The sequence below is a fragment of the Perna viridis genome, chromosome 1 (assembly GCF_037379345.1).
Source record: "Perna viridis isolate PV_CMFRI_1.1 ecotype Kerala chromosome 1, ASM3737934v1, whole genome shotgun sequence".
In the NCBI taxonomy this organism is placed as follows: domain Eukaryota; kingdom Metazoa; phylum Mollusca; class Bivalvia; order Mytilida; family Mytilidae; genus Perna; species Perna viridis.
Window position 1 is genome coordinate 15,908,846 of NC_142445.1, and position 15,895 is coordinate 15,924,740.

A 15,895-nucleotide genomic window follows, 5' to 3' on the forward strand; every position below is an offset into this window, starting at 1 on the left:
GCGATCTCCGTTTATGGCAAGCTCTCGATCAAGGTCGTTTTGTAAATTTCTGAACGATATCCATATATGGTCGTATATATCGTAAAACGAAACTAGATAATTACCTGTCACATCTAAAAATAACTTAAGACACCTATAATCTACTTTAAAATGTAAATGTGTATTGGTAGAAATCGGTTTTGTTATACAGAAGCGGAATGGACACGAACACAGAGTAAGTGCAATTAGATTCTTATAATGAAAAATAAATTCATTAATGCAGGATGTTGTTTAGGTTGCTTTAAGTTCCACTGATTAATGTATGTATTTATAGTGTATAGCATATATCTATTTTTGTTTTTAAGCGTCCAGACATCATCACCTAAAAGATGGTTAAAAATCTGAATGTAAATTTTAATTAAAAAATATACTTCACAGGCAGATCTCAGGGGCGGACACATGATTTCATGATGGTGGGGTGGGTGTAATAGAATAAAAGACAAAACGAGGCAGAGACATTGTTAGGGGTAGAAAAATCAAGATTTCTGGACCTCCACAATTCGATTTTCGGAGCTCCTCTAATATTTACGGAGGTCGAGAAATATTAGAAGAGGTCCTGAAATCGAATTGTGGAAGTTGAAAAAATGATAAAGGATCTCCTTAATTAATGATAATTTTGTCTGATTCCGCGCCTCATTTTGTGCAGTCGGTGAAATGCAACTGGTGTTGAACTCAGAATGAAATATGTTATTTGAAATTCTGATGAAGGATTGTCTACAGATAAATGTAATCGATGTTGAACTTTTTTGAAGATGCTTCTAACGATGTTCTGTATCGTTTAAATACCTTTTATAATTATTTTTTGATTCAACTTTTTTTTTATACTTGTAACCACACAAATGCATAAAAATTTACCTCTTTGCTTTGAAATAATACGTTTAAAAGACTAATATTCGAACACTTTATTTAGATGACAAAATTAGTGTAATGGGACCATTAGCCATTATTAATTATATAAGCAACTGGTTCGAAGAGTTTTTACGATCAGTACTAATTGAAATTCATCCCTTATAGTTCACAGGTTCTCTGGCAGCCATGTGTTCACCATATTCAAGGCACAGGGAAAGAGGTAAAACATATTACAGTTTTCATCCTCTGAATACCTTTTATAATTACATGTATAGAACTTTACTGATTTTTAAACTATCAGATAATAGTCGCTCTTAAAAGGCACATTTGTGGTATAAAGATATTTGAAAAGAAACACCAATGAGGTAGTGGGAAGTTTCTAAAATTCTTTTAATTGTATAGTATTTGATAAGAGCAGAGTCAGAATAGAAAAAAAATAATGAGGTTGGTTCAAATTTGTTTGAGTGTATTACTTTTACGTTTGTCGGGGAATCCTTCAAATCTGGTGTGTCGAGAGTATTATTTTTCACGGAATCTTTTTTCTGTCCACTTGAAAACAACAAAATATACTTGATCACAAGAAAAAGACCCCACCACTAAAAAAACAACGAAAAACCCAAACAAACCAACAAGTACTGTCCATTCTTACACCACATTTAGGTGAGATTCGGAAGTTTATAAAAGGGGAAGGGGTCACGATCCAGAAAATTGTTAGAAGGGGGTGGGAGGGGGTCCAGGATATCATTAGCTCAATTTATCGTGTAATCGACAATATTTGGAAATAAAAAGGGTTGAATTCTCACCCCAGAAACCTCTTCTGGATCCACTCCTTGTTGTCAGTCTGGCATTTTATTTTTGGGATATTTACACCCGTAGTCAGTGCAGTCTGTCATCCTGTCTCTTCCATATATTAGTGTATTATATGAAACCATTTGATATTGGTTACGATACCATAGATTATTCGGTTTTAGAGGTCTAATTGTGTAACACAATGTATTTTACATTTTCAGCGGCGGATTACCTTAAGTCTGAGTGAGACAATACAGAAATTAGAAATCGAGAAATTTGCTATGTCCTTAGGAGGATTTCGCTACTGTGCTGATGTGAGAATTTCTTTTTCTGAACATACGGGAGTTATCTATCAACCTCATAAACACACTTTTGCATTTTTTTATGTGTTTGTGTTTCAAGAAATTCTTTTTTTACCATTGATTGAAAACAAACACACTGAAACATGGGTTTATGTCAAAGTGTAAATGTATTCTTCTTTTTCTAGTACCTGAAGTAATGCTAGCTTTTGTTCCATTAATCTTAAAAGTTGAACGGGAAAACACATGATTATTAACATAATAATATGATAAAATCTAGTTCACAATTGCATATGAAAATATGTTTAACTGAAAGATATAGATTATTTCAGTTTTTCAAGGGCTTGTTGAAAGTTGGCATACACAAAATAAGTGGTACCGCACAGAAACAAATCTTCAGGACAGTAGAAGCAATGGTCTTCGAAGGTGGGCAATAGGAATTTATGTATAATTAATAAAGTATCTCCAAAATGCACTAGATGAGATTAAATAAATATCGTCCTGTTTACGTGATAACCACTTGCATTTTTCACATCTGTTCGGGTCTACAAAAGTTAATACATATTGCTCTTGTAAATCTTTTCTTTCACTTAACAATATGTTAAGACATTTGTTGTGCGGGAACTTAAAAAACTAGTTTCACTCTTCCCCTTTTCCAATTCGAAATGTTTTCGCATCAACAAGTACAAAAGCTACACTACTGCTGGAACATTGCGAAGAAACTTGTTTTATGCCTAACACACCAAGACATAAAATGAATCTAAACCCTTTGCAACTCAGTGTGACAAAAGTATTTAATGTTTTTTTTTAGCTTTGGCTACCGAAATGAATATTATTGGTGCCCGAGTTCTGCTACGATCAGCACTGTTATCATTAGAAGTAGGACAACACAACAGAATAGGCAGTCTACGTTTGTGGAAGAAACATCAAGAAACAGTCAACAACCTGCTATGTAAATTAGATATGCACCAAATCGAACAGGTAAGGAAGGCGGCTATATATACTTATCAAGCAACTGAAAAAGGCCAGATTGAAAACTAGAATTAAGTCATTTAAGATTGATTATGAGGTAATGTGCACAATTTTATACATTTTGGAAAACTGCTACTATAACAGAAGGTATGGAATTCCAACGTCAGAATGTAGCTTGCCAGCCAATCAATCAATTCTGGATCCCAAGGACAGGTTTTCAAATTTTAACCATACTATATCTTTTGTAAATTTTGGAAACCATCTCCCATGTGCTGAATTAGGGTTAAAACATACACACAAAGCATGACAAAAATATGAAACCACAGCATAACTATCTAAGGCTGATTCGCTAGGTTTTCTATCATATTGAAATTTTGAAAGCTCAGCGGAAAATTTTCACTTTTTTTACTTACCACCGAAAACATATGTTTTACATATTGATAGAATTAACTACTTTCCCTTTGTAGAGAGAAGAGGATGGGAAACCACAGTTGTTTGATCTTCCCAAAGAATGTCTCTACAATATTGTATCAAGACTGACAAATCCTAAAGACATCCTCAACCTGCGTGAGACCTGTTCTTATTTACATGTGATATGTACAGACTCGTTGCGATGGCAACAGTTGTGCTTCCTTCATTTCTCAGAGAAACAAATAGCCTCCCTGACAGACGATGAAGTAGATTTCTGTGATACTGACTGGATGCAAATGTTTTACCTTTTAAAAGGGTAAAGATAATAGTTGATTTTTTTTATGAAGAATAGTGTATAGATTAATTTCAAAGGAGTCATAATCTTCTGTGTTACTTATATTATTTAGAATAATTTCATGCACATACTGGCCTGGATTTCTAAAAAAAAAACCTCAACTTGACATTTTTCTCAAATCTTCAACTTCAAATAATTTGATTGGTCGTAATTTGAGTCGTGGAAAGATTATATGATTCTTTGTGAAACCTGATCTCTTTTGTCTGTATCCAATCACCTCCTGGACATTTTCATGGCAAAAATATGAACTTGCTTTAATATAATGTTAACACGTACTTGTTAAATTTATTCAAGAAGTAAACTTATCTGTAAGTATGTTTAAAGGTTTCATTCCAATTTTACTGATATTATTGTAAATTTTAGTAACAGTCAATTTTAGTAATTTTTGTGTCTATGTAAAATTCAGAACCCTATTCTGTTAAATTATTGTTACTTTAATTTGAGACCATGTTCAAGCAACTTACTTGCAGATATTTTTTTTTATTTTATAGGAGATACAAATTAATTGTGAAGGAGTTTTATGGTGAAGAAATTGTTCTTTGTGACAACTGTAGGAAGCTATATTGGAAGGTGGGTTTTCAGATGATGTAAACCAGGTTATTTGCATATTCAAGTTTGACATGAATCCATTGGTTTAGAAAATTTATCATTACAAAATGTTAAATAATAAATTTAGTAATGTTTTTGAAGTGCACATTTTTAAAATAAGAGAAAATATAAAAAAAAAATAAGACTCCCCAACAAAAAAAAAACAAAAAAAAAAAAACTTAATTATCATGTATGTTGAGACCACATTAATTCTAGACTAAAACTGCCAGGTTGCAGTATGAATGTAAAGTATTAACTATGTAGTGTATAACTTACTGATTTATTTTACAGTTACAAGGCCACCTCTGTTTTAACCCAGACATGAGTCCTTCTTCATCTCTTATTACACCACAACAGTTTGTAGACATGTTCCATTTGTAGCACAGATGAAGATTTACTATCTGGGCCTTTCGAACAATGACTATAATTATCAGAAATCATATTTGAATCTGTACTTGGATTATTGCTTACAAGATCAAGGTGTTAAGATGCTTCTGAATGGCATACACCAAATCAATAATCCAAAATCATTGTCTGTCTCATGTGAAGATATAAAGTGTCCATAACTTCTGTAGATCCGATTAGATTCAAACATTGGATGGACAGGTCTTGTATTTCACATGGAATTTGATAGACACCTGTTAAAGCATGTTTTATAGACCTACTATAGTGGAGATAACTGTTTTGTGTGGATGTCAAAATTGTTCATGGGCTAGTTACTGTAACCCTCACCCCCTCTAGTTATTTAGCAGACCTACCTAAGGTAAAAGATATTTACAACTGCCTGTCTGCCAAAAAAAAAAATTATAATAATCAGTTTGGTGTTGCCATGGAAACAATAATCAAAACGTTAGTTTAGGTGGTAAATCTTTTATTACAATCTGAAAATTTAAAATATTCGAAATTTATAGACTAACAATGTGCATATTTCATTATAAATGTCTCAATGATACAGAATATTTAAGGAATAACTGTTATAGTGTAGTCTGTCAAGAAAAAACCTCAATCATGTGGTGCACACTAAATAACCTGCGAAGCAAAGAGGTTATTTCGATTTCAAATAGATGGAATGTAATTCATATCAAAATTCAACAAGTAAATCATAAAAGAAAAAATGATGACGTCATGGTCACCTTACAAACTTTGGTCTATGAGTCGATGGACTGGATTTTAACTTACTATTATGGCTACACAAAAGACAACTATATATTGAGTTCGGTTATCTAACAACCAATCTACCTGATGGGTCTTAGTTCACCATTGTTTTCTCTTTTCTTTTATTTTGAAAAAAGCCTTTGCATTCATCAATTCTAAAAAAAATTCACTTCTGATGAAAAACAGACCTATGGCTTGACAATGAAGATCTTCACGATTCAATAAAGAATCTACTGCACATTGAGCATTTCCTAAGTTAGATAATGTATGATTCATGGTCTCTGCTACCAGACGCAGTTTGTTCAATGACCGTCTGCTCTCCTTTACGATACTAATTTGTACTTTCTGAAATAATAAAAATAAATGCATGAAAATGCAATGTATAAATTGAGTTATCTAAAAAGATGGACGCACTGAATTTTTTTACCTTAGTGTAAATACAATAATAAAAAAAAAAACAATTTACATAGTTTTTTATCCAGTGCTGAGAAATCAAGCAAATGCCACCTGTTTTTTACTCCCAAGATATTTTTTCCAACATTTTATTTGTGTTCTTAAAAGTTTTTGCCTCATTATGGACTTAAAATGTGAAAATTTAACACTTTTTTTTAAGTTTGCCTTTTATCCAATGTACTTGTATTTTATGACAGCTATAAGAATCATTTACTTATAAAATTCTGATCTAAGGTAATCAGTAAGACAGTTTGTAAATTTAAAGCCTGCAATGAAGATGAATTTTGTGAACTCGTACAACTGAGACATCTGTAGATAATCCTCCCATTTTAAACATGAGAACGTTGCTGTAAAATATAAACAACATTGTCATAAAATAGTATAAGATAAGTGGCATAAAAATAGCAGTAAGAATCTAATACACATCTATTAAGGTAAAAAAAAATTGTCTGTTTCCTGCTACCCTTCTTACCCCTTTTTGTGCATATTTTATAGCCGTTTTGGGCCAGTACTGATTAAGTCTAGTTTGTTTCCCCACTAACTCAATGTATTTTTTTAAAAAAAGGAATGAGAAATAAACTGATTAGCTTCAAGTGTACATGTCTATGAGGAATTTCTTTGATGCTAAAGTTTGTTGTGTAAAAGTACATGGAAATATGTGTAATGTGGGTGGTCTCTGTTGAAATCCCAGGAAAAATTAGTGAAGATAATCATAATAGTACATGTACATGTATGGTTTTATGTATATTATGCCCGTCTAATATTTACGCCACAGTTTCAAAGATCTTCATATCCTGTACATTCATGACATGTTTATGGGAGGAAATTTATAATTTTAGTTAGAAGGTATGTACAAGTAGTGATGGTAAAAATTGGAAATACGGTTTGATTGCTTCCATTATTCCAATATGACTTGAGAAAAGTTTACCATCGGATGATGGTGTTTAGTATTTTGGATAGTTAGAGAATACGTCTTCGTGGCGTTCTCCCCACTTGAAAAGTATAGTTTCATGGTTGTTTGGTTAAGCGTGTGGTCTGAACAAAATTAAATAAAACCATTACAACCAATTATGGACGAAACGCATGTATATCATTCAAATTCCGAAATCCTTTATTTTGGTATTATAAGCATGACCACTATGATCACCGTTAATACAAGTATATGAGAAAGAATCAATCTGAGGTTGTCTTCGAGTATTTAAATGAAACTAGCATTGATCGAAAGAAAGGCAGGTCAGTAGATTCAAGGTGAAAGGTCCCAATTTTTATATGAAAAAAAAATAATCTGCTGAATTTGGCTGAGCATTTGAATCCAGTTTCGATCGAAACAAAGGCGGTCAGTAATGGTAAAAGGTCCGATCACTTGTCAGATTGCCTTGCCATTACTTTGTGTCCGTCGCCGTCGTAAATTAACTTTTTCAAACATCTGCTCTTAAACTACGTGACAGATTGTAATCAAACTTTGCATGAATGTTCATTGGGGTATTTTAGCAATCATCGTGTGGGTAATTTTGGACTGGCAAAAACATGGCCGCCGTTCCTAAAAATAGACCATGTAGTCCAATTGCAGAATTGTGCATAAAAAAAAACAGTTGCGTTTAGCTAAAATCTAGAAGAAATAAAATGATCAGCATGATGGAGTTCGACCTGTGCCGAAATTTTAGAAATATCCGTAGACAGATAAATGGGTTATTGGTCCTGAAATGGATTTTTTCCCCGAATTTTACATTTCCAACTTTGAAAAATTTCCTCTGAGACAACTACTACATGCAGGTTGTTGCTCACCTCGAGTGTGAATGGTCGTGGGTTCGAGTCACGCCAGATTTTAAAATTTGTTCTTATTGTATACACTCGGAGTCAAAATAATGTGTCCTAGTGGGTTGGCATGCATATACGTACAGGCTGTTGCTTCTGTGAGTTAGAAAATCATGTCAGCAGGATCTGTTCGATTTATAAATCGTTTCCCCTCCTGAAATGCATGAAATATCTGCATGAGGACTCGTAGTCAACCAATGAATCAATCATGTTAATGACTAATCGCAATCAAAATTCAAGCCTGTATCAATTAAGCTTGAATGAAGTTTCTATGTTTGACTCTGGTCGTATCAAACAGACCTTGTACAGTGGGTACATGGAACGCTGCTCGTGTTTTATAAGTTGTGTGCATGTACATGATGAAACGGACAAAACCAAGAAATCCCCCCCCCAAAAAAAATGTACGGTATAAGCAAATATATTTCTGGTCTAAATAGACTGAATTTAAAATAGTTATTGGTTGTCTGTTTGTCGTGAAGGAGTCGTGGTACAATATAACGTGTTTTTCCTCGTGCCAGATATTCCACTCACAAATAATTTTATAGCAACACACACGCATACAGTTATACATGGAACTAATTTATAAAGTTTTCACTTAAATATTAAAATAGAGGCCACCGACTAGCCTCCGGTAAATGTTTCAGAATGGCTTTGGCATGGGTATAGCTTTATTATGTATTGCTAGTGGGAAACTTAAATTTGAGCTTAAAAATTGATCCATCATCACACAATAACAAATACACTGTAAGTCAGCAAGCAAGCAAAACCACGTCTTTTTAGAAGTGCGGACTGTAAAGTCTTGATATTTTACAGTTCGTAAGGTGATGATATCATTGATTTATATAATTTTTACAAGAACTCAAGCTGTGTATTTTCCACTGGACAATTAACGAAAGTGTATAGTTAATTAACCAAATTGTTCTCGATCTTCGTATGGGAACAATTTTGCCGTATGTTAGTTAATGCATCAACTTATCGTTAATTGAAATTCATATCCAGCTAGCCACTGTTTAAAAGCAGCCTTGTTTCGACCAGGGAACCATGTATGAATAATGCAACCATGCATGTATGCTATATACTTCCCTGTTCGACCACCTATAGCTGAAGAACACATGCACTGTATTTCACTGTTAACAAACTAGACAAAAACACAGATATCCCCGCATTCGTTAAACGTTATTTCTAATGTTTACAATTTAATCGACTTTTGTCAATTTTAACACATGCAATTGCATGCATAATTGTCTAGTGTGGAGGACTTGCTTTCCAACAGACGATCGGCATTCCGATGGTAGCAATTGTGCTCCTCTAGTTGATGCCTTTTTGGACTGATTTTATACGTAGCTGGTCTAATCCAAAAGAAGGAAAATCGTTTAGCCAGATACTTTGATCTCGGTTTCCGCTAAGTTTTTGTTTGGATGTAGACATTTTGAGATCGAAGGAATGGTAAAACACATGACAAAACTATACGACCAACACGACGACCTCGTGTTGTATCGTCAACTTTCCTTTCATCTATGGCAACTTTCCTTCGGCACCTCGTGTGCAGTTCTCGTATCACAGCTCAAACGTTATGCAAGTACGTGGACTTTTTTGTAACGTGCTAGACTTCTTAAAATTAGGCTGGAACAAGATCATGCTGTTATTTCTACATAAGTATTATGGACGTCATCATGAACTCTCAATCATTATGTGTATTCATCTGCACTATGAGAACCTATTTGTTCACTGTGTCATATTTTTTCTTTCCTCATTCGTCTTCCCTGGACGTGACATTTTATCAGCAACCCGGCAGATGTTTCAAAACGAATGCAGAAGACGCTTACCCTACCAGTGCATCTGGTCCATACTTCCATTTTGTAGTGGAGTGCGGGATGCTAAATTTCTTTTTTATGTGCGTTTTCTTTTAGATGTTTCATATTCTTTGCTGTGTGTCTGAACGTGAATTGTCCTTTAATTGTATTCTTTTCGATAAAGGTTATAATCCTGGTTCCATTAATACTTCATTTCCATTAATGAAATAAAACACTCCTCCTTAGGGGAGCTGTTCTAAAACATATATCACAAGAAATATTAGACAAAGTATCACGCTGACTGAACTTAATCACAGCTTTCAATACGTACTGGTTCAGGCGCAGATTAATAGGATTCATACCCCAAAACATTTTCTCGACTCGCTTTGCACGGCTTTTAATTCTATTTACACCCTCTCACCTGGATTCCCGGATCCGCTCATGTAGTAGTTCATTCTGTTAAAAAAAGTCTATGTATATTTATTAAATATGATGTGGTCTAAAGAAACAGAGGGAACAATGCTTTGCACTGGAATATTTCAGTGACCAGGTCAGTAGCCTGGGTTCCATATCTAAAAATTACATAAAACATGCTGAATGTAGTGGAGCGAGTCTCCCGGATTGGGTCTATGAAAGTTTATCGCAGCTTTATGCAATTTTTTACTTAAGAACTAATATGCTACATAAATGTGTATTTTTATGTTTAGTTAAATTTTCCCCCGATCAACATAAGAAATTTGACTTTCCTGAGGTAATGGTCTTGGCTAGGATCTCAAAGATGGATCTAGACGGGTACCAGCCGGGGTTCCTCGGAAAAAAAGAGGGGGTGCTAGGACATTATTTACCATTGTTTGTCAAATGACAAATTTTCCAATTAAAAGGAGGGTGGCACACCCTTCACCCCATGGATCCGCCACTTGATCTTCATGTGGATCTGATTTTTGTTTTGCCCGCTTCGTAGGACCAGAATTAAAAAAAAGACGTGTATCTAAGTTACGCGTGTTTTATTGTATTCTTTTTAGGGGACGACCATTAGATTCTTAGGGAGCCTGACAACTTTTTTAGGTCAGAAATTTTATGATAAATGAAAATGAAAATGTGCATGTCCTGGTCACCAAAATATGTGGTTTGGGTTCTATATCAAAGCATGTGTTACTTTTCATGTTTATTATTGAAGACATTTTCAAATGAAGTTCATGCATTCTCAATAATACAAGGCATAGTCGACAGGTGGCAGTCCTAAACCTGAAATATGTCTAAAATCAAGCGGAAAATGTTTCGAGGGATTTTTTAGAGACAGATTCGCATATCTATGTATATAAATGAAATCTACAATTGCAATATTCAACTACATATTACCAAGTAAAGTCGTTTATGTACAGAGGATACCACTTAATCGTATACCTGATTATTGCATATTTCTGTTAATTGTAAATAGCATTTTCTGTTAATTGTTCATAGCATTTTCAAGAGCCAAATCGCAACCAACAAAGTTGAAACAATGACTTCCATTGAGAATGCAGAACACGACATTGTCTATACTGAATGTAACAAAACACTGAAAAGAAACAAAAAAGATGCAGAAATGCATATCCGTCAAAAAAGGTAATTGGACAAAAATAAAAGAGAACATGAAAACAATCACAACTGAAATCAAGGATCAATACCATTAGCAAACATCCAACGATCTCTGGAAAAGGATAACAAGTAGAAAGAAACTGCCATGGATTTACAACAAACTCAGACTAAAAATCAAAAAATCAAAAAGTCTATATAGAAAAAAAAGCAAGAGTGCAGAATCTTATATTTGACTTACCAGCAGGCGAGCCTGATGAAAACAGGAAAAAAATCCAAAAATCTCTTCACTTACATCAAAGGTATGAAACACGACAACAACGGCAAAGCAGCAGTACGAGATAATGCACACGTACTGAAAATCCGTCTGAAAAACCAAACATCCTCAACCGTCAATTCAAAAAGCACTCTCAACTGAAAATACCAATACCAGATGAAGGCAAATCCACTCATCCACTAATGGAAAAAATCAACATCACAGGACAAGGTGTACTCAAACTGTTAAAACAAATAAATCCACACAATGCCACTGGTTCTGGCCGGATATGTAGACAGGTACTGAAAGAACTAAGTACAGATGCGGTAACCATCATTACATGCATTTTCCAAAGACACATTGACACCGGTAGAATACCAATAGATTGGAAACATGCAAATGTTTGGGTAACAACATCTTATACGACCTTCAGTATGGATTTCGCCATTCAAGATCCTGCGAAACCCAGTTTCACTTATTCAAGAACTTGCTCAAAATAGCAATAGCAACATACACACAGATGTAATTGTGATGGACTTTGCCAAAGCCTTTGACAAGGTCCCTCACAAAAGACTCCTACATTAACTCAGTCAATATGGCATAGATTATTACCCCTAAAGGTGCATTGAACACAGAACACAGACAGTCTTTGTTGATGGTGAGAGTTCAGAAAAAAAAATCGTGTTACATCCGGCGTAAGGAACATTACTATGTCCCATTCTGTTCCTTGTATACATCAATGACTTTAACGACTATATTAAACATAGTACCATGCGTCTTTATGCAGATGACAGCATCATATAAGGCTAAAAACCACTAATTCCACTTTCCATAGGCTTCTATGCTAATTTCACAATATTCAATGGCTTCTCTGGACTTTACCTTAACTTTAACCTGCAGAGGACTATATATCAGCATGATTCTACATATGTCAGCTCACAATCCTCAGAATGGCATGTGGGGTTAGCAGACTTGCAGTGCAGTACTGGTCACCGGAAGTGAAGGGTCTATAAATAGCATGGGAAATCCCAGTGTTTTCACAAGATAGGGGTATATTTAAAAATCACTATGGAGATTAGGCTTCACATCACAAGAAGCAAAATGCACCTATAAAATGTACAGAAATGTTTTTCCTTTCAGAAACTGTTTCAATTTTTTAAATAAGATGAGAACTTTTTTCACAGCACTATGAGGAACAGGGGTAATTTCTGCGTAGGACTATTTTTGCGTACGTTCCAAATGCTCATTGGTTGAATTGGTGGTCTGTAACCTAAAGAGTCACTTTTTGTCTTAGAAAAAATAAATAACTATACAGGTATCTTCTTACACACATACTGAATGCATTTGCAAAGTTTCAGTGAAATGTGACAAGCACTTTTTTAAATATTTGATTTTTAAACATAGGGTAACCAAGTTGTGCGAGCAAAAAAGTGACAATATTCTACCATACTTAAATGCATTAAATATTTGCAAAGAACTTTTTCTGACTTTTCAAATAAAAAATATCAATCACAACTTGTTTTTTAACAATATTAATGAAGAAATAGTTTTAAAAGTAATCATTTTCTGAGAAATTGGTCTATTTTTAAAAATTTATTTCTGACATGCCTCCCCCTTTTTCTTGATCACATGTCAAAAATCCTAAATCTTTAAATTTTCACAAAAGGTGATATATTTGGCTTTAAATTTGTAAATACAGTGTTTTCACATTAAAACATGACCAGTAAAGGGCACCTAAAGCAAAAAAAGTACTCAATAATGGATTTTCCATGTTGCCATAGGGGAATGCTGATATGGCCTTAACCGCAGTAATGAAAGTGAGTTTTTCCTCATTTCTAACCTAATTTTTGCTCAAATCTACACAAAACTTGATTTCAAGTGCTTATTACCACCATATTTAGGTAAATATAGCCCTCAAAGTTTAATATTTGATATTTTTACTAAATTTTCTACACTTTTTACAAGATAGGACATAAAAATCAGCCAAAAAGACCAATTTTCCATAATTTGGACCTATAACTTAAAAAAATGCATATTTTGAAGGATTTTTGTAGTGTATTCCTCTCATGGCAAAGTTAACAAGATCTTCAAGTAGTTTAAAGCTATTTCAAGAAACTTTTCATTTTGCCATGGCTTCAACTTAAGGCTAAAAACCACTAATTCCACTTTCCATAGGCTTCTATGCTAATTTCACAATATTCAATGGCTTCTCTGGACTTTACCTTAACTTTAACCTGCAGAGGACTATATATCAGCATGATTCTACATATGTCAGCTCACAATCCTCAGAATGGCATGTGGGGTTAGCAGACTTGCAGTGCAGTACTGGTCACCGGAAGTGAAGGGTCTATAAATAGCATGGGAAATCCCAGTGTTTTCACAAGATAGGGGTATATTTAAAAATCATTATGGAGATTAGGCTTCACATCACAAGAAGCAAAATGCACCTATAAAATGTACAGAAATGTTTTTCCTTTCAGAAACTGTTTCAATTTTTTAAATAAGATGAGAACTTTTTTCACAGCACTATGAGGAACAGGGGTAATTTCTGCGTAGGACTATTTTTGCGTACGTTCCAAATGCTCATTGGTTGAATTGGTGGTCTGTAACCTATATAAAACTATAAGAAATAACAGATGCTGAACAGCTCCAAGGAGATCTATCAGCTGCAGCTCAATGGCAGGGGGACTAGCTCATGTCCTTCCATGCTGACAAGTGCTCAGTTCTCCATGTTACATCGAAAAAAAACCCATACAACATAACTACACACTCCAACATGTACTACAAATAGAAATAGCTACAAAATATCTTGGAGTCACCATTCAAAATGACATAAAATGGAACAAACACATAGATAACATAACATCAGCAGCCTCAAAACAACTAAACTTTGTCAAGCGTAACCTAAAAGATAACTTACAGGCAAAAGAGAAAGCATGCACATCAAAGGTTCGACCAAAACTGTAATACAGCAGCTGCGTATGGGACCATCGCAACAAATCACAAATACAACAGCTTGAAATGGTACAACGGGGAACAGCACGCTATACTTACAACAAATACCACAACACTTGCTCCGTAACTGATATGCTGAACCAACTAAATTTGCCAACTTTACAAATACGACGAACAAGAACACGTCTCATCTTCTTTTACAAATTAATTCATTACTTAGTAGCTATTTACCCTACAAACCAGACCAGACGTCCGTGCCAGACAACATACACATAATTTCTTCCTCAGACAAATCCAAAAAAAAGACACGTACAGATACTCCTTTTACCCAAGATGAATAACTCAGTGGAACATCTTACCGGCAGCTATTGTACACTGCACAACCCTTGCGAGTTTCAAACAGCAGACCACAACATTTTCTCTTGAAAGTCTCTTCAAACAGTAAAATAAAACATTGTACATAGTTTTAACTCTAATGAATTGTACAAAATAATAAAACAAAAATTGTATTGATATTGTAAATACTTTGTCAAATTATGTTTTGTAAATTGAAATCCATGCATGCATGGCAGGTAATCATCATGATTGGTGGTATGCGGAAAATCAAAGAAGATTTCCCATCTCTTCCATGTTAAAAATTCGTCCTTATTGCACAGATCAAAACAGACATTCCTCTTTATTGTTATTTTTTTCCAAAATGTAATAAAAATTGACATTTTCTGGCCTTAACGATGTAAATTGGCCAACTTTATTTTTAACAATTACTCAATTAAAAGGTATAGCTAATTCAACTGTTTGATATTGTGTTTTATAGTAAAATTACTTAAAAAGCCATATAACTTTATTTCTTTGTTTGTAATTACATTGTTTTTGTTTAATCAAGCCCTAGAGTTGTTTGTATAGGAACAGGAAGTTGTATAGACGAATAAGACCATTATACCATAACAAATTCAACATTCCTGATAATAGCAATATTATTAATTCATTTTCATATGTTACAAATTCCTGATTTAGTAATATTATAAAATATCACATATTTGGTAATATAAAATATCACACATTTTGTAATATCATAAAATATCACACATTTTGTTACATCATAAAATATCACACATTTTGTATTATCATAAATATCACACATTTCGTAACATTAGAAAATGAATTTGTAATATTAGAAAATCAGTTACATTATTTAATATTACAAAATCATTTTCTAATATTAAAAAAATCGTCATTGAATACGACAAATCCATTTTCTAATATTAGAAAATCAATTTCTAATATTCAATAATAGTTTTTTAATATCAGAAATTCAATTGAATTTTTAATATTAAAAAAGTGTTTTGTGATACCGGATATCTAATTTGTAATATTAGAAAATGAATTTGTAATATTAAAAAATCATATTATGATATTAGAAAATGCTCATTTTTGTCCACTTTGGCTTGCCATATTTTCTGGTGTAATGAGGCCAGATTATTTATTTCCTACATAATCAGGGACAGATAATTTATTTTAAAAATCTGTGCATGCCAGGCCCCCTAAGAAACTAATGGTCGCCCTCTTAGTCTGGAGAATCGGGACAAACAGG

General features: G+C 33.7%; 1 protein-coding gene and 1 long non-coding RNA gene across 3 annotated transcripts; one reads left to right on the forward strand and one right to left on the reverse strand.

The window, feature by feature from the left end:
- The first annotated feature begins 98 nt into the window (after nucleotides 1-98).
- LOC148627444 (F-box only protein 32-like) lies at nucleotides 99-5,922 on the forward strand. The gene is made up of 8 exons (XM_088573316.1): nucleotides 99-214; nucleotides 1,054-1,108; nucleotides 1,899-1,991; nucleotides 2,309-2,402; nucleotides 2,788-2,957; nucleotides 3,416-3,675; nucleotides 4,206-4,284; nucleotides 4,594-5,922. Exons 1-8 carry the CDS (start codon nucleotides 198-200, stop codon nucleotides 4,681-4,683), a joined length of 858 nt encoding a protein of 285 aa, XP_088429442.1. The 5' UTR covers nucleotides 99-197; the 3' UTR covers nucleotides 4,684-5,922.
- On the reverse strand, nucleotides 5,678-14,682 carry LOC148627445 (uncharacterized). 2 transcript variants are annotated; one of them, XR_015920734.1, is made up of 5 exons: nucleotides 14,536-14,682; nucleotides 9,850-9,974; nucleotides 7,810-7,879; nucleotides 6,125-6,257; nucleotides 5,701-5,802 (listed from the first exon to the last, which is right to left on the reverse strand). It is a non-coding gene; the product is annotated as an uncharacterized LOC148627445 (long non-coding RNA). The 2 variants fall into 2 exon arrangements; XR_015920735.1 differs by lacking the exon at nucleotides 6,125-6,257 and having other exon boundaries at nucleotides 5,678-5,802; nucleotides 9,940-9,974.
- Nucleotides 14,683-15,895: the final 1,213 nt, after the last annotated feature.

What these genes read in the sequence shown, in the direction of transcription:
- LOC148627444 (XM_088573316.1), top strand. An exon ending in ATGTTTTACCTTTTAAAAGG is followed by an intron (nt 3,676 to 4,205) that starts GTAAAGATAATA and finishes TTTATTTTATAG; the next exon opens with GAGATACAAATTAATTGTGA. An exon ending in GTAGGAAGCTATATTGGAAG is followed by an intron (nt 4,285 to 4,593) that starts GTGGGTTTTCAG and finishes TTTATTTTACAG; the next exon opens with TTACAAGGCCACCTCTGTTT.